The 23,584-nt window shown below is 51.4% G+C and overlaps 1 protein-coding gene across 1 annotated transcript in view; it reads left to right on the forward strand.

Annotated features, from left to right (window-relative positions):
- The first annotated feature begins 365 nt into the window (after positions 1-365).
- The window catches only part of ITPKB (inositol-trisphosphate 3-kinase B), a 71,813-nt gene continuing 48,594 nt past the window's right edge, over positions 366-23,584 (forward strand). Inside the window, exons 1-2 of the mRNA XM_068412198.1 lie at positions 366-629; positions 2,040-3,126. Of these exons, the coding sequence (XP_068268299.1) occupies positions 2,206-3,126 (921 nt within the window). The 5' untranslated portion in view covers positions 366-629; positions 2,040-2,205. The remainder of the gene's footprint in view (positions 630-2,039; positions 3,127-23,584) is intronic.

Raw genomic sequence — 23,584 nt, forward strand, 5'->3', positions numbered from 1 at the left:
GACGCGGGCCCCGCATCGCTCGCTCCCGCCGCGGGTGGAAAATGGCTCGTGTATCTTTAACCCACAGCGGCCAAAGCGCGGCGGTGGTGTGGGTTGGTTTGGTTTTTTTTTCTTCTTAGTTAACAATGGAAACTTTTTTTTTCAGTGTTTCCCTCCAGCCGAGCAGCGCCGAGCAGGCAAAAAAAAAAAAGAAACTTGTTCCGCTGAGTTCAACCCCAGACAGGCTCACAACTTCCTTCCTGCTCTCCTACCCCCTCCCTCCGCTCTCCTCCTCCTCGCCTCTCCTCTCCCTCTCCTCCTCCTCCTCCTCCTCCTCTCTCCGCCTTTCGAGCCGCACTGGGAGCGCGCGCCGCGGCGCGGACCTGGCCGGAGCGCGGAGCCGCCCGCGCCCGCGCAGCCTCCGCCGCCGAAGCGCGGAGGAGAGACAGCCCGGCGCCCCCCCGGCCACCCCCCTCCCCCCCGCTCCGCCACCTCCGGGCGAGGGAAGCCGTTCGGATCCGCGGACAGAGCGGGACTCCCGGCCGTGCACCGCGCCCGCGGAGATGGTTTCGGCAGCGCCCTGCGGCCGCCGGCGCCTGCGGGCGCTGCCGGGCGGCGCGCAGTGAGGGCGGGCGCGGATCCTGCTCCAGGTAAGCGGCGGCGGTGGGGGGGACGCGATCCCCCCCCTCCTCCGGGGTAACCCCCCAGCAGCCGTGGGAGGAAGGGGCGAGGTGGGGGCGGGCAGAGGGGCAGGGTGCTGCCCCGGGGGCCGGGCGGGCTGGCCCGCACCCTGCCCTGGCCCCGCGCAGGCTGGCCCGCGCCCCAAATCTGGCTGAGCACCTTGCGCCGGTGCTCGCTTTCACACCCGAGCCAGAGCGCTGGGAGCCTTGCAGTGCCGGGGATCCCTGCGAAGAGGGGGTGGCCGCGCCGCCCGGGCTCTGCTGAGCCTCACGCTGCCTCTAAGCAGCTCCCGAAGGGATGGGAAGACTTTTGGTCACCCAGTGAGTGAGGACTGCGCTTAGACCTGCCAGGAGCCTCACAGGGATGCGCGGGGCTACCGCTGACAGCATCGCACACAAGTGCTTCGAGAGACATGTACATCATAGCCAGAGTTAGTGCACGTGTGCGTAAACAAGGCTGCACACCTGTGTAGGCAGCGTGTTTGTGTAGATCTCCTGGGTTCCCGTGCCCCAGCGTGGGGTGGGCATTGCAACTTCAGCAGCACATGGGGCAAGCGGACACGAAGGGAGGCACGCTGAAGTACAGAGGGGCACGGAGTCACCTGCAAAAGCAGAGTCTCTCTCGCACGCGTGCACACTCGCACACGCAGCAGGGCACACACCACCACGCGTGTCCGTGCGTAGGATCCTGGGCTGTGACTTGGTTGCAGTAGTCGGTGTTCCAGAAGGCAGACGTGCACAGTGGAGGCATGTTTAGACAGGACGCGTGTGAAGATGTGCAAAGCCATGTTGTTGCACACGATAAGTTAGGGAAGTAGTGGAGATGTGGTCCTGTACCGTACAAAACTGTGCCATCAGGGAGCCTTCACGTGAGTCACTGAAGAGAAATCCATGCTTGAGGCTTGATCTCTGTTGTAGGTGACAAACTGGAAGGTGGTAAATTTGAGCTACTTGGAGTTTTTTCACTTCTTTCAGAAAATGTCAGCTTTTGGGACCAAAACTTGAAAGCTGCCAACTTTCAGCTCACACCAGTCGGCCATAACTCCCTAACTCTGTTGTGGGAACGGCTGCTGACTGCGTGTCCTCTCGGACACTGCTGCTGTGTCTGCATCAACCATCAACCCAGAGAGGGGGCAGGGAAGGCAGGAAAGAGGGGAAACAGCCCCAAACCTGACTTCCCCTTGGCTCAGACCCTTCTGACGACCAGGCTGAGCCATGTCCCCAGGGGTGGCACACTGGGGATGCATGCAGGTGTGTGCAGGGACTGGGGGGGGCACACCGGAAGAGAAGAGTCTGGCCAGCTGTGTGCACAGCTGGAGGGTGAGCTTAGGAGGGGCACAGAGCTACTCTCACTGCTTGCCTCTCTTTCTCTCTCCTCAGCTGTCCCGTTTTATGGAGCTGTGTGCCGGGGCCAGCCCAGCTCCCCTGCTGCCTCCCGGCGATGTTGCTGGTCCTGGCGTGGAGAGACCCTCGGCAGCCCCGCGGAGCCTGAGCGCCGAGGCAGCAGCAGCGGCGGCGGCCCCCCTGTGCGCCCCGGCTGACTACTATGGCCGTGTACTGCTATGCGCTCAATAGCTTGGTGATGATGAATAGCAACAGCGAGGTGACAAGCGGCGGGAGCAAGACGCCGCCTCCTGCCGGACAAGTGCTGCCCAGGGGCCCGGAGACACCCGGCAGCTGCCGCCCGCTCCCCGTCTTCAGCCCGGCCCCTGTGCTGCCCCGCTCCCCGCGCCGTGGCCCTGCTTTCCTCTTCCCACCGCTCGAGGAGTCCCTGCGGCAGCCGGGCAGCCCCAGGGGGCGGCGGGGCAGCCGGGGTGAAGAGGGGCAGCCGAGACCCCCCACGGCACGGCAGCTTCAGCGGGAGCTGCACAATGTCCAGGTGAACCAGAAAGTGGGGCTCTTCGAGGCACACATCCAGGCGCACAGCTCTGCCGCCCAGCCGCCCCGGAGCCCCCGGCCATCCCGGCCCCGGCCCGCCAGCCCCACGGCGCCAATGGTGGGACTTGGAACTGGACCCCGGCCACGAGCCTACGGGGACAGTGAGGCCCCCGATGCTGGTGGGGTGCAGGTCTGGCCGAGCACTGCAGAACCCTCGGGGAGGCCGGTGGTGATGGTGGTCCCAGCTGTGGGGCTGGCGGAGGGCAGCAGCCCCCTGGAGCCCTCAGGGCCTGCACCATATCGAGGCGAAGTGGTGGTGGCCCCCGCAGGACTTGAGGGCCAGTGCCCAGCCGTTGGCGGGAGCATCCCCGCCGTCATCGTCACGGACCTGGGGGGCCCTGAGGAGGAGGCAGGCACTGTACCCCCCGGCAGCCTGCCCGTCCGGAAGCTGTCGTCGTCCTCAGCCTCTTCCACTGGCTTCTCCTCATCCTGGGAGGAGTCCGAGGAGGACATCTCCAGCGACCCTGAGCGCACTCTGGACCAGACACCGGCCTTCTTACAGACCCTGGACCAGCAGAAGCCCCGAGTGGTGAGTCTTGCACCAGCTCCGGGGAGGTGGGGCGAGGGCTGGCAGCATCCCCGCTCCGAGGCACAGCTGCAGTGGGAGGGCAGAGGTCTGTCGCAGCAGAGGTCTGCAGAGAAACTTTCCATTGGCTGAGTGGTGCTTGCTTCCCTTCACATGAAAAGCTTATCCCTGTTCCTAGTCTGAAAATCCCCTGCTCACAGGGGAGCGCAGCGGTTCCCGTCCAGCTGCATATGGTCCTTGCAGTGCTTCCCCGGCGCTGCAGGCTGCCCACCGGCATGCTTAACATGCACCCATGGACTGCAGCCTTCTGCTGACATGTGGTTACGAGCCTCAGCTTTCCCTCAGCACAGCTTCCCTGGGTGCTGGAGGTTTCCCATGATTTACATGAGCCTAAGGGAGAATTTATTTCCTCCTTGGAGTCGAAACTGTGTGGGCCAACTGTCTGTTGAAATTTATATTGATGCCCAACACCGTAGTGTCTGTGTGCCTTTTGCATGGAAGCAAAAATCTCTAGAATTTCTGGTAATTCCTCTTTTGAATAAAACTTTTTGCTTGTGGGGTATCTTATATTTCAGGTATGCATATTTTTATTAGGTATTTATATTAGGTTCATTTGTTTCTGGATCTCTGTTTGTTGTGGGACTGGTTGGGAGGCTTCGGGTGAGAGCAAGCATCAGTGTTGTATTACCCTTCGAGCAGAAAGGTCTCCTCAGAGAGGGGGGCTTTGAGGCGCTCTCCAAAGGCAGACGCTCATAGGATTTCTTGCGTCACTTGGGGAGTTCATTCCATGTCTGAGTGCCCCACACAGAGCATGCTTTGATGTCAGCTGTCACACAATTCATCCAGAGGGCTTTGAACCACTTTATCCCAGTGCAGGGTGCCCATCACGAGGGTCTGTGACCAGCACATGGGCTCTCCCATGCTCCGGCTGTGAGACATTACATTGGTTTGAGCTCAGCACTGGAGCCTCACGCTGACAAACCCTAAAAAATGCAGGGCAACCCAGGGGCTCCTTAATTTTAAAGAGTTTGATAAAGGGCCCATCAGCTTTCAGTGATGTGGTTCCCTATGTTTTAACTTCCCGTAGACACATGATAGTGAAACTCTTGCTAAACTCAATGGCACGAGGAAGACCGGTGCAGGGAAACATCTAAGTACAGTGAAGGTATCAAAGTCACGAAGAACTGACATACTGTGGTTTATAAAACACTCAGCAGGCTGGAATAAATATCTTTGCTTTTCTACTTGTTTCGTCCCGTTCCAAGAACTCAGGCTCAGTTCTGCTCAGGATGGAGAAGCAGTTGAGTAAAAGCGCAGTTAATGAAGTTAGGAGTCTGTGGCTCGTGGTGTTTGCAGACAGTTTTGTATTTTGGGGCTCTCGACTGATGAATCAGCTTGTTCCCTTTGGGAGCTGCTACAATCCCTCTGCTGATTAAATTCTGCTGGTTTCGTGTGTATGAGCTGTAGTAATCTCTGCTCTATTCTCCATACTAATGACTGTTCCTAGTGCCAGATCCCACTGATTTGCTGCTGAAAACAGTTCCACTGATGGGCAAAATCATGCCTGATGCTCTTGTGGAAAGCTTCCTGGAGCCTCAAGCTGACTCTGCGCAGCCTCCCGTGGCCTCCGGCGAGCTCAGCCAGGCCGGTGGCTCGGCAGTGAACAGGCAAGGCTCGTCTGTATTGCCAAAAGGCCTGGATCAGAGCGAGCTCAGATCGGGTCTAAGATCAGAGTAACTCTGCTGGGCTCAGTGGGACTACTCCAAGCTAAATGAGACGAAGATCTGGTCCAAAGTGTGTCAGGCAGCCTGAGGAGGTGCGCTCGATTGTGTGTTTCAGTGCTGGAGTCATCTCAGCAGGAGCGGCTGGGCTAATTTGCAATGATACTTTCTGCTGGGCTCCACAGGTCCCGTGCAGGGCTGATCACTGGCTTTGGCAGGTTATAGTCAACTTCTCAGCAGGATCGTGCGCAAATGCCCAGTAATTCAAAGCTGATTCATATAAATAACACCCAACTTTGCGTACTGGTTGGCAACATCTTTTAAATCCATAATGACAGCAGAAGACAGCTACTGAAGCGATCTCGGGTTGCACACTCATTTGTTTTCATGAACTCACTATTTCCTTTCAACAACGCACGCGGTCTGGAAATGAGTTGTGTAATGAGAGGGAACGTGTGAGAAGCTCTCTCTGCAACTCGTGCTTTTCCATCAAAATAAATCCTGGGAGACCTCGTCCGACAGAAACCGACATCGTGCTTCTGGGTTGAGTGGGTAAAGGCTGGGCAGGCGGAGAGCCCTGCCTGTCTGCGCCGGGCACTGCTGGCGCAGGGGAGGGCTGTCCTACCTGGAGGAGAGGTACCGACGAGCGGCAGGGAAGCAGTTCTCGCTGCAGATACGGTCTGCGCCGCACATCTCGTGTAGCCCGTTCACAGGTTTGATAAACAGCAGACTTGCTTCTGCCCTTACTTTCTGGAGGCCGCCTGGCTTAGCAGCTCTGTTAGGGATGTCCGGCTGTCTGTTGTAGTTCCTCCTGGCGTCCCCTGGAAACGGGCAGATCCATCCGGCTGGCACGGACTCGTCCTCCATTTGTACTTCAGGTAGGAAACTCCATTTGCAGTCAGGCCTGCAAATTGGCTGGTAAGAAAATGATGTTGTCTTGCAAAAGGGAGGTAGGGAGCGTGGCCACTTGTTTGGGCGCTGTGACCTGGAGCAGCTCGGTGGCGGATACGAGCTCTGCCTTTGTTTATTGAAAGAGTTTACTCCGTACATTGCCTGTCCCTGGAGTGCTCCGGTGCCGGGTGGGCTGCGCAGCGCTGGCATACAGCGACCCTGCCGTGATTATAGCAGAATTCTGAAGTGCAGTGGCAGTAAGAGCAGTCTGACATTTTGCTGTTGTCTAATTGCAAGTCCACTTAAGGTCTGAGTAAACCTCCACGTAAGGGCTTTTGCAGCTGTGGGTTTCCCCGGGCTGTGGGCTGCTGCTGGAGGAACCCCACGCTTGTTTATTGATGCTTGCAAAGTTTCAAAGACACTTGAGCGATTACACTTCTGGGGCTGCGTGGGAGGGACAGCCTGTCCAGGCGGCACGTTGGGATGGGGACGCTGTGGTTTGACAACGCTGTGGGGCAGCGCTCGCTGCACACCCCCTGCGACAGCGAGGCGGGCGGTTTGGGGTGCCTCCGCTCGCCCACCGCCCGAGCCAGGGCGATGCAGTGGCTGTCAGAAGGCACCTGTCTCCGTCATTGCATGTCTCATGCTGAGGAAGGCTTTCTCCCCTCCTGGCTGATCACACAGGCTGGGTGTGTAGGAGAGTGAGAAGGTACTTCCTGTCCCAGGCTCCAAGTGGCACGGGTAGCCCGAGACTGCAGCCCAGCTCCTAAGGGGGATGTCACACCCAAAGTAAGCCCCGTTCTAGCTGTGACTCCCATTGACTTTAATGGGGAAATAGGAGTCTATGAGTTTTGCTGTTCCTGGGGGACCCTGTTTGCTCGTCCCAAGGGAGAGCTGATTGATAGACCAAGGTGTAGTCAGCAGCAGGAGGCTTGGCCCCAGCCTTGGAAGCTGGCTGCGCCCCTTAAGCAAAAGATATTCCAATGCTGGGCATGACAGTGAGTCGTCATCATTGACCTAAATCCCCTCGTTTAGCAATTCCTTGGCAGCTAGAGACAAAGCAACAGACAAGTAGGGGGAGAGGCAGAGATTGTGCAAGTAAGTACTATAGAAAAATGACATGTCAAGGGGAAAAAACCCACCCTCCTGGAAAAACAGTGCAAGACACAGCAGTGTTCCTCTTCCTAGCTTTCCCACAGCCGCTGTGGAAACGCAAGGACATACGGCAGAACAGTAATCGAGCGACTCTCCGGTACATTGTGAAACCTCTGCTCCTTTCAACAGGCAGAGCAGCTTGCTCGGAATAGGAGACTTCCATTAACCCGTGCAGAATGGCAAGAGCTTTTGGAAAAATCTAATGGCACTGCTGCTGACGGGTGATTTTTTAATTGATTTATTTGTTTGGCTCACAGTGGCTGTAACACATTTCTGACAGGAGCCAGGTTTAGATAGGGTTAGTGTCAGCCAAGGGCCTGTGGGACCCTTGCTTATTTCTCTTTGAGATGTTCCAAGGCATAAGCTGAGAACAGCACTCCTGGTTTGTTCCCATAAAAATCGATCAAATTAAATACACTTTCATTCCCTTTCCTAGCTGTCACTGGGATCAGGAAGTGTCCGCGTAACAGAAACCATGACCACATGTGGCTGTGGTGATGCATGCAAGCCCTGCGAATGTATATCTTTCTGCTGACTGTGTTTATGTATTTTACTCCTTCCTCCCACCATGTTTGTCTGGAAAGCTCCTAAGCTTATGAGCTTGTGAGTGGTATCACCATTTTAGTATCAATGTAGTGTCTAGCATATTAGGGCCCTGCTTGCTTGCTCTGAAGAACGACTGTTACTCTAGCAATGCGTGTGATTGCCCAGGGAAGGTACTTAGCACACCGGGTGAGCTGCCAGAGGATGGAGCCTCCTTCAGCCCTGCTGTGGAAAGACTAGGAGGAAGAGGAGAATGAGGTGGACACCTCTGTGTTTCCACCCTCAGAGCACCATGTTCAGCAGACCTGACAGCATGGCATGTTTTGTCTGCTGGGAGAAGATCAGGACCCCCCAGTGCCCAGCAGGCTGGGCAGAGCTTCAGGCTCTTCGTAGATGGAGGCTGTGCACTCCGGGGAGCTCACAAAGCACCACTCCCTGTTCGGTAGTGTATCTTCTACCTACTCATGCAGCCTTCTTGGGGAATAAGCAGCTTTTTTATGGGCTCCCACCCACGGAAGCTAAGTGAAGATGCTGCCATAACCCAATGGGAGACAAATGGTGCTATTTCAAGTCCATTTTCACCAGCTCTTCTAAGCTCAGAGGGAAGGGTTTCTTCTCTGCTCACATTCTCCGTGATTGACAGCACAGGAATTACATGGCACATAGCAGATCCTTTTCAGAGAGGGACTTGCTAGCACAGCTGCTGTCTCTTGCATATTTTGCTTCTCAAACAATTTCACACTGAAAGCATTCATAAAAAGTGGAAAAAAGTCCAAAGTATTTCCGAGGTGCAGGAAGAACAAACATTAGGCCCATCATCCTTAGGGTCCCCAGCTCTGGAAACAGATGGGTTTCCTGCCCTCCTGATGGGAATCACAGGATGTCAGGAGCTTGGCTGGTTGGACCCTCCGGCTGTTAAGCTGAATGTCCGCAGAGTGAAGTTCCTGGATCAGCGGAAACTTTACAGTTTTGTCTTTACCTTTTTAGAGCCTTGCAATGACAAAAAACAATCAAACCGTAGTCAGCACCTGTCTCATGTTTTCCATATTATTTCTATAATGTGTTAGGTCAGATTTGCATGTGAAGAAAATATTAGCGCAGCACCGAGCTCTCGCGTGCCATGCGATGACTGAAAGCCAGTGCTGGGCTAATGTTTTCTTTACATGTAAATCTGTTCTAACTCACTAGAGAAATAATGGCATCTATGTATGATGTTAAATGTCACTTCAGCTAAGATTAGTCTTCTGTAATTGTTAGAGATTATTTTGTTTATACCAGTAGGTAAATTTGTGCAGAAAATTTGACCTGCTTTCTTCCAATGAAGGCCAGCCAAGCTTTCTAAGAAAGATATGTTAATATTTAACAGACAGTGAAAACTAAATGTTAACATTTTCAAATCACTGAGTAACTTTGCAGCCTAATCCCTATTCTCAAATGTGGCTTTTCAGAGAATGTAGGCTTCCCCACTTGCTGGGTCACTTGAAATGGCCCTTTTATGGATGGACTTCATCTTGCTCAGCCTTGTTGGACATCTCCTCAGGATGTCTCCTCCTAAGGTACCTTTCTTCACTGTTGACTCTGATGGGATTTTGAGGACTAGCCCAGGAGTGCACTTAAGACAGAGGAATCTGTTTCTAAAGGACTCATGAATGTCTTCCATAAAATTTATTGGAATTTCGTTCTTATTCATACACATAAAAAGCCAGGTAATGCATAGCCTGCACAGCGGCTGCTAGTAGTTCAGGAAGCTGCTCCAGTCTGAAGTCTACCAGCTTCAAAAGCAAGTGCCTCTGATTTGGCTTTTAAATCAGGGTTTAGGCAGCAAAATGTGTGATTTGCTCTGTAACAGGGATGATCACCCAGCAGTGCCTTTCAGCACGAGTTGGCGTGAGTATGTTCAGTAGCTCGGGGTCTCCAGCTGCAAGTTTCAGTCTGCCTGTGTGTGTGTGTCACGAATGCACTCAGAATTGGTGGAAGCTTTTGGAAAATGTAGATTGTAGCTTTTTCTTTCCCAGCCATGGTGGGAGTTCACCGCCACAGAGCTGCTGTCACGGCTGCGTGCCTGTGGAGATCCTCACTGCTGTAGCCAGCCACAGGTTGCGTTGACTGAGTGCTGTCATTTTCTGACCTTAGTTTCTCAGAGATAGGCAGTATTGGAGTCTGAAGCTGCTGCAAGCTGCTAAGACCCATATTTGCCTTTTCCCTCTCACGATATTTATTTCAATATTATACATTTCAGCCATGAGAAGAAAGAAGTGAGTTTTTTATAGTAAAGAACATTCTTTTCATTAATGACGGGGAAAAAGAGACAGCCTAGTAGAAGGAATTCAATTCTTCCTTTCAGATCTAATATTTATTTCTAGCCAAAACGCAAGGATTGCTTTTGGAAGGAGAACTAGGGGGTAAAACAACAAGTGCTTAGCATTTACAACTTCTTCTTGTAAGCAGTACAGTGTATTATCTGATCAGTGCTACACAACAGGAACTGCATTAGCATTCAGCACTGTTGTGGTTTTAAGTACTAGTAAAGCATCCCTCATCTCCCTGAAAGACATCTGTGGGCTCTGGAGTGACATACCGATGGATGTTTTAATGGGTTTGATTCAACAGATAGAATCAGATTGTCTCTTCTCTGTTTGCTTCATGCATTTGATTTGCAGAGAGGTTGGCCCCTGCAGTTGCCGTGGGGTGGACCTCGATGAATTGACATGAGTTTTGCCTAGGGTTTCATCCCTGGCTTCTGGAATTTCGTCCTTGGCTTTAAGTCTTGTACTTGGGGTTTTGGAAAATAGGACTCTTGGACTGTGTGAAGCAGAGGGAGGTTTCAGCCTGCGGTCTTCACTGTCAGAAAACTACGTTCAGCTGAATGCTTTGGCCTTTGCCTGAATGAAGACCAATATATCACACCAGGAATAATCAGCACAACGTCTTGGTAGGATGGCTATGACAGGGAGCAGGCCCAGCTCTCTCCCTGCCATCAGCGCTTGCAGAAGGGGCCGTCAGGAAAGTGGCACCGAGTGGGAAGTTAGCAGAGAGCTGAACAGCGGCAGCACCTACCTTCAGCATCATCTCCTCCTCCTCCTCCCCCTTCGCTTCCTGTCCCTTTGCCCTTGCTTGGGCAATTTGTCTGCAGCAAGATAGAATCAAAGAACCCTCTTCCTTTGCTGAACAATTCTCTCCTTTTGTTAGGGTCAGATAAAAAGCTGATAAAAGCTGTTGTATCTCGGCTGAAGCCAGCAGGAGCATGCTGCAGATTTGGTCCTTGATCATTTTTCGCCTTGCTCTCCCCTGCATGTATCCAGTTACATCTTGTGGTAAATCCAATGTTACGCTGAATTAATGAAGCAGAGACACGGTCCCCACAGGGGTTTTGCCCGTTGATATATACAGTGTTTCAGAGCCTTTGGGGACAGGAGTTTTATGAACGGAAAGATCTGCAGGGTGGCTTTTTGGAAAGCGCGTTTTAGGGTTGGGTGGTGTTTTCTCATTCCTCGCTGAACAATGTCCCATCCCTGTTGCTCAGGAAGAGGGCAGGAGCGGAGCCCGGCCTTCAGCTCACCGCTGAGCCTTGGTCATTGCAGCCCTGCTTTGAGAAGGCGTTTTGGGGAGGCGTAGGAATAGCTTTTATCCGATTGAGCTAAAGGCATTCAAAACATTGTCGTTAAATGGGTACTTAAATACAATGGTCGAGGGAGCCGTTGTGTACCCCTCACAAGAGAGAAGACCAGGGTGCTGAGGAGGGGCAGGGGTGAGGGGGAGGCGAGCACGCTCCTTCTCACCATGTGGACCATAGGAATTGCTCTGCCGGCAGCCACAAGCCGCCTTAGATACCCAGGGGCATCCTCCCACCATGGGCAAGGTACAGAGCAGCCGGGGGAGAATGAGCAACACGTCCAAATGCAATATGGTTGCTATTACGGGTAATATATATTTAACGCTCTGCAGGGACCATTCAAGCCTGCATCTGTAGGAATGGGAAAAAAGTCAGGTTTGCTTTTTTGGCAGACTGCAGATCAGCGAGTCCAATCTGCGATCTCTCTTGGTATGTTTGATGTGGGTGGGTTTTGTTAAGTTACAGGCAAAGTTATTGTACCCCTAGGCTACTCACATTAAATGTTTCTCCAGTTTTAGCAACATTCTTTCCAGGCTCAGCTACATTTGTTTTTATCTTCTCTATGGCAATTAATGATCTAAGTCTGAAATGTATAACTCCGCAGGATCTCCTGTTATATATTTCTTCCACTGCTGTAGCTGAATTGGGACAGTGTAATCCAATGACATGTTGTAATGCCTAATGCTTTCTTTAATACATTCCAGATTAAAGGAGTCAGCAAAGTTTATATATCCAAAGTAATACATTTAAACAATAGTAAGGACAAATCCCCAACCATGATTATGTCTTGAAAGTGTTGGGTTTTTTTTTTTTCCTCCTATCTTCTCTGGTCTGGCTCAAATCTGTTTGTAGGAAACTCAACCGGACAGATAAAAGATGATGAGACAAACAACTTAATCCCTTAATAATGTCAAGTGGAAAATCCAACAACAGACTGGCAAGGAACTCAAATAACAACTGCAAAGTGGCCCTTACTGAGAGCTACAGACCTGGTTTAAAAGGCCGAGCTTGGGATATAATCAGAGGTGAGCCTGAATCAGTGCCCTCAGGTTCAAACATTTCTTTGAACTCTGAAATGGAGCCCAATTCTCTTTTTTTATCCATGCCTGCATAATATCAGCTTAGCTCTATTGAAGTGAGTTCAGCATCACCTCGTACCTCGTGCTGCCCTCTGTACTCACACAAAGTGACCATGAAAGGCCCCAGGGTGGTATTTCCACCTCTGGGTGCTGTTGCAGATGGGAGCACAGGACAGCAGCGAGTGCGTGCGGCCCAGGTGGGTGCCTGTCATGACAGCACGAGGAGGAAGAGGAGAGCTGGGTACCACTTGCTGACACCATGCTGGCCTCCGAGTCCCACTGTCTCATCCTGCTCTTGCCAGGGACTGGCACACAGCTGCACCCCCCATTCCTGCTGCTTAGGGCAGTCTCGGGCTGCCATTAATAGATACGCCTCGAAAGCAAGGCATGTGGTCACAGAAGTAAGAGGCACTAAGAAATGCAATTGCCAAGCAGCTTCAGAAACAGCGTGTTAATTATTATCTCCTTGGAGCCGTATTTACTTAGAGCTGACAGCCCTTCACCGGGGGTTTCGAGGTAGGAATGTCTTACTGGGGTGGAGACCAGGGCGTCCAGAAAGGAAACAAAGGAAAGAGATTTTAAAACTGTGTCTTATCTCTATCCACCTGAATTTCTGTTGTTTTTTAAAAGAATATGTGAAAGCCATTGTTTGAAAAAAAACCCCGACAAGTGTGCGCTCCCAGCTCCATTGTTTTAACGTTCTCCTAGGAATTTGTATATAAAATGTTCCCAATCCAGTTTATCTCTCTCTGCTTGACAAATCCTGTGTTTCCCTTCCGTACTTTTAGCAGAGTGGGAACTAACCTTGATCTTTTTGCAAAGTGAACAGAAGTGCCTTGTTGGATGTCACCTTCCCACCTCCGCACACAAACAGTGCGTGTCACAGTTTTTGAGCAAGATGTACCACGGCTGAAAAAAAATCTGTGTAAAGCTCATACATTCAAGATGAACTTTTGGAAAAGCAGCTCTGAACTGAACTGGACGCTGTCTTGGAGGAGGAAGCAACTAATGTTGTCCAGCTCTTGTGGAAGCCCCCTTGCATAGCAAGTTAAAACAACTGGTCTGAAGCCAGGGATCTGGCTCAGTTCCTTCACTGTTAGCAGCCCCTCATCTATGTCTCATCTCAAGGAGAGAGGACTTGGCGTCTCTCCTCAGGTCTCTGTTTTCTCATGTTACCCTTCATTGCTGGAATGGCTTTTTCGAGCCAAGGAAGGCAGCGTGGGAGTCCAGGTGGTCACAAGTGACCATAACCTTGTCCAGGTGCTGGGCTGGTAATGAGAGGGAAATGCAGAGGTAGCACGATGCCACCTTGTCTGTTCTTGTCTGTCCCTGTATTGTACAGGCTGACTAGCTCTGATATTTGGTCTTTGAGCTTTTGGGCAGCTTAAAGGCAGTTCCAGATCCCAGGTTTGTTCATGTGGATGGGAACCCTTCCCAGAAGGGAGAAAGCTCAGAGGAGCCTGTTTAATATAGGCTGATCTCATGCTTGAGCATACGCAGGAGTTGACCTTTCAGCACTGAAATAAGAAGTGGTGGGAATAGAATAAATCACAGCCTTGAAAGAAAAGCCAAGTAGCTTCGACTTGCACCTCAGGAGAAGGAATCAAGGTGGGAAGGCTGAGAGAGCTTCAGGGGGGCCCAACAACAGGTTCGAAAAGCGATCTTGGTGGATCGTTGCAGAGCAAGCCTGCAGAGGAAAGGCTACTGAGATGGGAAACTGAGATATGAGGTGATGAGCCCTGGAGGTGAATTTTAGTTGGGGGGGTGGGTTGGAAAGACTCTGTTAGGGATATTATCCTGAAAAAATCTGCAAGACTCACAGATAGGTTGGATGTGAGGACTGAGAGAAAGAGATCCAAGTTTTCCACTTGCTAAGTTTCAGGGTAGGAGCAAAGCACTCAGAAATGAGAGCGGTAACATTTACACTCGCATTGCAAATGCATAAATTGTTAAATTGCCAGGCTGCAAAGAATCAAACCTCTATATTGCATTGCAAGCCTCAGGGCTGTCATGTTTCCATTGAAGCCAAGCCAAAATTTCCTTCTACTTGATAGGAGGCAGCTCCGAGCCCACATGGTACACCCCCTTAACCTTCAGGGGCCTGGTGTTGAATGCAAGATTTTCCCAAGAGAACCAAAACTCGAAGCACTCCCCTAATATCTGGAAGCCACAGCCCGATGAGGAACTCCCTCTGCGTGGTGGCTTCCGTTGGAGCCCGACTCCCCGTTCAGTCTCAGGAGAGGGTGGCTCGGGGCTTTTTCAGGGCAGCCACGGTGGAGGGTCGAGCTGCTCTGTGCCACAGAGCCCATTGCTGCCCGGAGAGATGCTGGGGTTTGCCCTCCTGACCCCTGCTCTTCCTCTGGACCATCTGTGCTGTGTCCCCAAGGCAGTCAGACCCCCAGCCCCATCCAGACAAACCTGGGCAGGACAGAAGATTGTAGGAGCTGGCTGGAAGAACAGTTTTTTGGCAGAGAGTGAATTTTCCAGCAAATGTCAAGAGGAGGGGGAGTCAAAATGATTCACAAATTCAAACACATTTTCTGAATAGTTCTGGCCTAGAAAAAAATACAGAGGTGGGGGAAGAGGGAGGAATGTTAAAAATAGCGACGCGTGTCATTCTGACACTTTCAGAATGAACTGTTTCATTTTGGGAATGGTTTGTTTATGTTTTGCAAGCATTTGAAATGTGGATTTGATTCAAAATGGCATTTTTCACTTAAAAGTTGACCTCACTGCTAAAACACATTGAAAGAAAAAAAAGAGAAAAGGTTTTTTAGAATTTACGTAACTCAAAATGAAACACCTCCTTTTACTTCGGCTCCAGATGAGACATTTTGGAGTTTTCCTTCCACAGCCCCTTGATTTCAGCTGTGTTCAACCCGACCTGCAACACCTCCTCTCCCCCATTTTTTTTGGTTGAGCTCTGATGTAAAAAAAAAAAATCCATCCTCCATCCAGCTCCCATGCTGGCCAACCTTTAAGTCTAATGCCATGGAGCAAGTACTTTAGTTTAATCTGAGGTCAACCACACTTTGCTGTGATTCAAACTGAAACCTGTGGTATCTAATGAATAAGAGCTGTAGGATTTTGTAGATAACTGGCAGCTTCTCCGGAAGGTGCAATGTCGAACCTCATTTAGAAAAATAACCCAAACTCCTGGGGCCCTGAAATCTGATCTAGAAATCTTCAGAGAAGCCAGCGTTTGCAGACAGCTGAATGGCAGACTTTCACTCCCCCGTCACTCATACTAGGCTCATTCAACTGATTCATTAAAGGGAAACGAGCAAACAGCTAGTAATTACTTTGCTGTAGCCAAAACGTGCCGCAGAGTTTCCCGGACAGAGGGGAAGGAACGCGCGCATTTGCTATACCATTAGCCGTCATCGAGTTTGCTGTCCCCCACTGTCTGTTCTGCCTTGTTAGGGACACGTGGTGCCGTCTTCTCAGCTGAAGTCCATCCCTTAGTGTCTGGAGCAGAGCCTCCTTTGCTGAGATTTACCTTGACTCTCTTCTGAGCCCCTTCCTTCTGTGCCTTAGGAGGGTTCGGGCACAAAAGAGGGAGAAAAAAGACGCTGCGGTGTGGCAGCAGCCCCTCTTGGGCAGGGACCATGGGAAAGACCTTTTCCATTTGTGGGAAGATCCTGGGTTTTACCTGCAACAGAATGGTTTGTAAGCATTTTTCCGGCCTGCTGTAATTTTAGTGTTACTGAAGGGTGGATCTTACGGTGTGGACAGGATGGGAACGTTTTTATCATCAAGGTGCATAGAGGCGAGGAGCTGGCAGTGGCCGAGCAGAGGAGCGGGCTGTGCTGGCCCTGGCAGCGGTGGGGGCTGGGACGGCTCTGCTGCTCTCTGCGGTGCCGCTGGGTCCGTCCCTCTGCCATGGGGGGTGATTAGTGCCGCAGTGGGACGAGGAATCAAGGCCAGCCTGCGTGTACCAGCTCTGCAGCTCTCCGGACCGTGCATTTATAGAATCATAAAATAGAATCATAGAATGGTTTGGGTTGGAAGGGACCTTAAAGATCATCTAGTTCCAAACCCCCTGCCACGGGCAGGGACACCTTTTCACTAGACCAGGTTACTCAAAGCCCCATCCAGCCTGGCCTTGAACACTGCCAGGGAGGGGGCAGCCACAGCTTCTCTGGGCAACCTGGGCCAGTGTCTCACCACCCTCACAGGGAAGAATTTCTTCCTAATATCTAATCTAAATCTCCCGTCTTTCAGTTTAAAACCATTCCCCCTCGTCCTATCACTACATGCCCTTGTAAAAATTTAACTTTACTGTTAAAACATTGCCAACCCAAGCTCTCCCCAAAACAACCAGGATTGCCCTAAAAACCACCTAATGTTTCAGGGGGTTTTTTTTGGAAGTGCCGGGTTTGTTCAATTGTTTTCCTCGTTTCTGTGCCTTTAACTTGCACTTGGGACAATTTTTCAGTCTTCCCTGCAAGCCAGAAGGCTAGAAATGTACTTTCTTTTTAAAAATGAAAGCTCAGAGCCTCGGCCACCTGACTGCAAGAGCTGGGGGCTGTGAGAACACAGCAGGGCAAACACGCCATGGAAATAGCTGCTTCTCTCCGTCGAGAAATGGGCTGAATGGAAAGAAAGGCCAGGAGGGCAGCGCGTGTAAGCCGATTCGGCTTTCCTGTAACAAATGGAGAATGCCAGCTCTCCCTCCCTGCCCCAGCTGAAACAAAAAGCCCATACACAGCTAAAGCGAAATCTGCCTTCCTCTTTGTACATGTGTCCTGAGGCCTGGGATAGCAGGTGCCGTTCGACTCTCGCATCTCTGCTGAAATTCAGACTCATCTCCCAGGCGAAATCTGGAGATAGGGGCGCAGACAGAGATACAAGCGGTCACCGAAGAACGAGGACAACAGAAACTGAATGCAGAGGCTCATGCCGCTTCCCTATCGATGTTTTATATAAAACATAATTTGATAACTGATCACTTTTTCTACAGATAAAGGTGATTCCTAGATCTTTGACACAAGCCAGGAGATGGTAAAAAGCTCTGCCTATGTTAACCTTAAAGTGGGGAGGCCGTGCAGAGCCTGCTGGCCAGCACTTTCGTGACGATTGTAACATTTTAGGAAAAATCTTGACTTTCCAACTAAACAATTGCATTTAGACAATGGTCTGTGGAAGGTCATACATGTCTTTTGACAAGGAATGTTAGGCTCTGACAGCACTTGGAAAATACTGAGCAGAGTTGTTGAACCATCCTGAACCACCTTGTCATTGAATGGTGCAGAGGTGCAGTGTGAAGTGATGCCAAGTGTTCTCTAGCAGCTCTAAGGGTGTTTGGATTTCAGTTTACTCTCATCGGGTCATCTGACACGTTCTCCAGTTTGCCTCTTGAATTAAGATGCTGCAGTGTTCACTTTTCTCCTTTCCAGCTGATAGGTATGTGTCTCTGCTCCCCCAAGGGGAAGGAGGCAAGGATATTCTTCCTTTAAGTGCGTCCTTAGAGCTATTGCAGGTTTAAAGGGAATAATCCCCAGAGCAAAGGCATGGACCTTGGCTGTATCCGTGGGCTCCATCTGCAGGGTTAACTTCAGTGAAATCGCACCAGGAGGGCAGTTTTGAAGATTGTATACAACATGCAGATGGTCTTCTGGAGAGCAGCTGCCTTTGGGAAACTAGCTGAAACTACTGTTGGCGTAACAAACAGAATTAGAATATTTCCAGGATATAAAATTAAGGGAGGAAAGCAGCTTTACTGGCTATTGTCAGAAAACAGAGTCTTGCATAACAGCAGCACTTTCCATATACTATGCAACGAAGTTACTTGCTTGGGAATTAAATTGCAAGTCAGTTTAGACAGCGTGGCCAGCTGTAACGTAACACGCCTTACAACACACATACTGAATGTTAGTACTTGGTGTCAGTGTTTATTGAACGGAGTGGGGATTTGAGAAACAAGCTTTGGCCCAGAAACGCTAACAACGTGATGGCACTTAACGTCTCTAAAGCAGCACAGCTAGCTTAGAATTTTGGGGAATAAATTCTCCAAAGATAAAATACTTCGGAAAATACCTGCTAATCCCTTTAAACCCCTAAGATATATTAATTTTCGTATTAAAAGCCACAGATTTCACCACTAATCTTGAAAACATCCTGCGTTTTTTTGGAAAGTCAAGGGAGGCTCCAGGTGTAGGTTCAGTGGCTGATTTTGCAGCAGCAGTTCCAGCTGATCTCACTGGAAAGTCTTTATTTGCTGCTGCCTGCTGGTCCCTTGCTGTCTTCTTTTGCTACTGCAGGAACCAGGGCCGGTGAACAGTGCTCACTGACTCCTCTCATTTTTATGGAGAAGAATCAACGCTCTAGAGCGTCGCTTCATTTCAGTTGTGAGACTGGAATGAGATCGGGCCAGATCAGCTCTGTGGTAGCTCCGTTGAGTCTGGTGGGCTTGCACGAGGGATAAATCTGTTCCAGCGTAAGAATAACACGAAACCCAGCTGGGCTGGGTTAGTGCGTTGTTTATAGAAATGGCTAGACCATGGAGAGCTGCCCGCGTTGCAAAATCCCCCTCCCAGCTGGCTCCGTCAGGGATCCTTTGGAAAGCACAGCATGGGCAGAGCAGCAACAAAATGTGGCACTGAGATGGAATTTCCCCTCTCTTCCTACAGCAGGTCTTTTGTGCTCAGAGTTGAGGACCTCGTTGGCAGCAGTGCATGGGGCTCTGCTCACCAACTGTGCTGAAACGGCGCCTCAGGAAGCAGGACGGGTCAGATTGCCGTGCCCTCTGATGGGAGTGAAGTTGTAAATACGTTTTTTGGAACAAAAATAGGAATCATGCACCAGAGCTATTTCTGATGACCTCAAAACAAAGTTAGAATTTGGGGGTTTTTTTCTCTTTTTCTTAGCGGGGCTGCTGAGCTCTCCAGCAGAACAGGAAGTAGGCTGAGGAGCTGTTTGAGTAACCAGAGTCGTCAGATCAATGGAAAAAGTGGTTTGAGTAAGTTTTGTGAAAGTGCAGCCAACAATTTTGAAATTACTGCAGTTTTTCTTCCTAGATCAGGGCTGCTGTTCATGCCAAGGGGACTTGTGTCTACCACTGCTGTGTCTGTAAGCAAACGGAGCGTTGCTTTTTTGGTGATGTACATGATGTGCGCCCAGGGGTGAAGCAGAAATCTTTCCCTTGGTGTCCTTGGATCAGATTCCAGATGAGTTAATCTCTCAGCGTGGTCAGGATCCTACGTAGTTTTGAAAACCACACCATTTAGAAGAAAAATAAACTTGCTTTTATGGGGAGTTGGGCATGGGGAGGTCAGGGTAGGTGAGGAGGGAGGGAGAGGACAAGAGACACCATTTTGCTGTCAAAGAGGAAGATACACAGTTCTCAGTCTCAGGATTGAGGCTGGTCCTACATTTTAGTGACACTTGCAGCTTCTTTCATGTTTTGCAAGCTCATCCGAGAATTGAATGCGTGCCAAATTAATCTTTCAAGGGAAGCGGAGCTGGGTTGAAAATATCTCCAGCACAGATAATTCAAAGGAAGTGCAACTTTTAGAAAAGCATGTGAAGTGCCTCTAAGAATCTACCTGCTTTTTCCTGTTTTCTTTTTTTTCCTTTTTCTCTTTCCTCCCCTTAGTCCCACATTTTGCCTCTTTGCTGTCTCGTCATGTCACCGTTTCCTTTTTCCCATCAGTTGCTCTCACAGAGGCATACAAAGGGTTTTCGATCTCGTCACATGCTCCAGCTGGAACTAGAGCACGGCTCCTTTCTGACTGTAGTATTTGCTCCAGGATTTTGTCAAGTTTAGCTGCAGACGCTCCCCAGCTTTTCACTGATCGTCTTCTCAGCTGTCCTCCGCTTGCGACACTCAACGTTGCAGCAGGGCAAAGGCCGGTTCAAGCTCCAAAGTGGAAGCGATGCCGTGAGTGCTGGGAGAGCGAGGGGCTCGCAGGGCTGCTGGCGGCGAGCGATGGGGCGGCCGTGGGGAGGGAGCGGCGCGGCATGGGAGAGCAGGGCCCGGAGAGAGAGATAAGACAGACAGGAAGGGAGCGAAGGGGAAAGGCAGGTGGAAAAGGGAAATGACCGCGAAGGCCAGGAAGACTAAAGAGAATACAAGGGAAGCTGTGAAGCCATCTGGGAATCTGCTTTAGCCACGTGTAAATCGCATACGTCCTTGTGGCTTCCCCCTCTGCGCAGAGCAAAGCGGCGCCCGGAGGAGGCCGGGCAGAGCCGAGATGGCGGCGTGCAGCTGCGTGGGGTGAGCCTTGCGTGGGTGCGGGGCCGGGGAAGGGCACGGAGCGGGGACACGGGGACTGGCCCAGCGCAGGTGTGGGGACAGCCCCGCGCAGGTGCGGGGGCACGGTGGCGGCGGGCGTGGGGGTGAAGGGAAGCAAGTGGGTGCCCTGAGGTGGGGCGCGGGAGCGGGCAGAGCTGGGTCCTGCGAGGATGGGGGCGGAGGTTGGTGGAGCCGCCGCCGTGTCGGCTTGTGGGTGACGGTGGGGGCAGAGCGGGAGGAGAGCGGGGTGCCGTGGGGTGGAGGCGGAATGGGAAGTCGGGGAGAAACCCAGTGCAAAAGCTACTCAGGGGATGGAAAAGGAGGAAACTGAGGGCAAAATCATGTGAAAAGTTACAGGTAGTGGAAAAAAAAGCATCATGGAAGGCTGACATGGAAAGGCAGGGGAAAGTGAGGATTGCTCAGATAAGAAGATTTTAAAAGCACTTAATGATGTCTGGGGTGGGGTTTGAGGCAAATAGCTAGATCAGAGCCAGCCTCCCTCTGTGGGGAGAAACAGGCGCCTGCAGAGCACAGCGTGTGTGACCTGCCTGCACCGCACCGGAGGAGCTGCGGCTGAGCAGCGCCGTGGCTGCAAAAAAGGAGTTACCTAGCGTAGATGCAGTCATCTACACTGAACGTGTCTAAAAATAGGGGAGATGAATTGCAGTCCCGAGGACTAAATGTTACAGTAAATGAATACAAACAATCTCATGGTATCTAGCCGGGTGCATTCGTGCCTCCTCCATGCACGTGCATGCTGGAGGTGTGCGCCCAGATGCAGGGCTTGTGCACATTAGGTGCACGGGTCAACACCAGCACGTACTTGGCTGGGACATTCATGTCTCCTATTTTCTGTGCAAAAGTCCTCTGCACCTTGAACCCGGAAAAATTGGGCCACGATGCTGGAGCAGGCTGTAGTTCCTCCGATGTCTGCAGTTGGTATCCTAAATCGTTCCTAAGAGTCTTGAGGAAGAGCAGGGAGGCATGCTGCTGTTTCGGGGGAGGGCTGCTGCTGACCCCATCGCTCTCCGCTTCGCTGCAGAAGGAGCTGCAGGGTTAATCCAGACCCTCACCTCGTTTTAGCTCATCTCTGCAGGCTGCCTTCACCAGCATGGGGCTCCTGGCTGCCTCTGCCAGAGGTGTGGGGGTTACTTTGCTTTAACTTGTGCCAGGAGGCACCAGCTTGACAGGGAAGAAAGGTGCCCAGTCCCCGATGGTGCCATTTGCCCCATGCCACCTCGCTGCTGTCCTGAAGGAGGGACAATTTCTCTCCCCCGGTGAGAGAACTCGTTAGGAAAGAATAACTCTACATCTCTGCAGGGACACGCCAAAAGAAAGCGAGGCATGTGCAGTTATTTCATGGGATCCCTCACACGTGGACTAGGCTGGCGTGGATGGTCTGAGCAGGGCACAGAGCTGGAGCCCGTCTGCACTGGGTGTGTCCTCTGGCCACCCCAGCTGGCTCCCTGCAGCCCTGCTCTCCTTCCCTATCCCAGTCCCTGAGCTCGTCCGCATCTCCAAAATTAGGTCTGCAGGTCCCTCGTCTCATCTTTAAAACTCTCTGTGCAATTAACGTGCACAGGCACGTCCTTGGCCGAAAATGCCCCCAAAGGATGGGTGACAAGAGGATGCATGCAGTTTGGCTGTAGCTACGGCTCACGGTTATTTGTAGGAAAAGCTGTGAATGTGTCTGCACCAAGAAGTGGCAGGTTGCTCATGGAGGTCGTGAGCCCCTGGTGCTACCTCAGCTTGTTTAACAGTCTCTACTATGAAGAGAACAGAGTTTTAATCTAGTGAGGGTGACGTTGGGCAAACGCTTTTAGTGCTTGTGTCTGATCAGTCATAACTGAACTCCTCTTTCACGGAGTCCTTTACTTCAGGCTGCTCGTTCTCATGCTGCGCATTTCCTCTGCCTGCAAAAGCGCTTAGAAAAGCTCGGATCCCCAGGTCGCATATTCTCAATATTTATGCCCCCTGCATGATTTTCCAGGGAAGCTCTTAATCTTACACGTCAAGAAAAGACCTATCTTTGTCAGAACTAATACTAGCAAGGTGCAAAGTTCATTCTCAGGCAGCAGGTGGGTTCGAAAGCCTTATTTTTGTGCAATTCATTTTGTAAGAGCTCCCCCCCGCTCCTTGTCTAGGCTTTCATTTGCTTCTGTGTCCTGGGGACTCTGAAGACAAGGGTTTCTGAGGGCTGATGGCTGACTAGAGATCGCTTGCTGGCAGCGCTCACAGGAACACCACAGAGGCGGCAGTCCCTGGGTTTCCACATTCGTGTTAGCCCTTGAAACGTGTTGTCTCACAAGAGTTATAGGGTATCATCCCACTAAGTTCTTTAAACCTGTTCAGAGGGGATTAGCAGAAACCCGATAAGCCAGTTTCTGATAGTTTCCAGATTATTTTGTTTAGAAGCCTGTGTGAAACATTACTTCGTGCCTTCCTCTGTCAGCTCTCAGGCTGAAAGTGAGAAGGTCCTGGTAAAGAAGACTGAGGTCAGGAGATGATACACAAAGTTTATACATGGGATTATTTAGCCTGCAAACTAATGGGCTTCAAGTGAAATATTTAAGATCATTGCGAAAACTCTTTCATTCCTTCCTTTCTACTTACCCTGTCTGGTAATAAGACATACAGTTTGCATGATGAAATTGCAAGGATGTGCACACAGACTTGGAGAATGAATTAGCTGTTGGCCCTGCGCAGAGCCGCCCTGGGGAACTCCCCGCTGCGGGATGCTCGATCCTGCCCGTGCCGAGGGGAGAAGGGGCTGGGGGAGCGCCCGAGCCACCCGCTCGCAGCTCTGCGGGCTGAGATACGCAGCCACGTGTGGGATTTCAGCAGCGGCCAAATGCTGATCATGTGGAAGGAACCGGAAGGGATTTCTGCGCTGCGTGGGCGGCATTGCACAACAGCCTCCATGGCCGATGGGCTGGGGCTGTCTTCACGCCGAGGCCCCTCTCCGTGCCCTGGAGATGGGGAGGGGGCTGTGGAGGTACCGTGTGGCCCACGGCAAAGGCCCGCAGCTTTCCGCGGCGATGAAAGACTCTAGTTCAAATGAGAAGGCAGCTGTTCGTGCTGCTTTGTCTTCCTGTGGAACAGGGCCATGGCTGAGAGCAAGCGCACTGGATGGCTTTTGCTCCAGTCTGGGCCACGTAGGCTCTCACAGCTGAAACTTCGAATAAGAGCATTTTTCCAATTTTCTATTAAATGCAGCACCTGA

Source organism: Nyctibius grandis, chromosome 1, assembly GCF_013368605.1.
Source record: "Nyctibius grandis isolate bNycGra1 chromosome 1, bNycGra1.pri, whole genome shotgun sequence".
In the NCBI taxonomy this organism is placed as follows: Eukaryota; Metazoa; Chordata; class Aves; order Nyctibiiformes; family Nyctibiidae; genus Nyctibius; species Nyctibius grandis.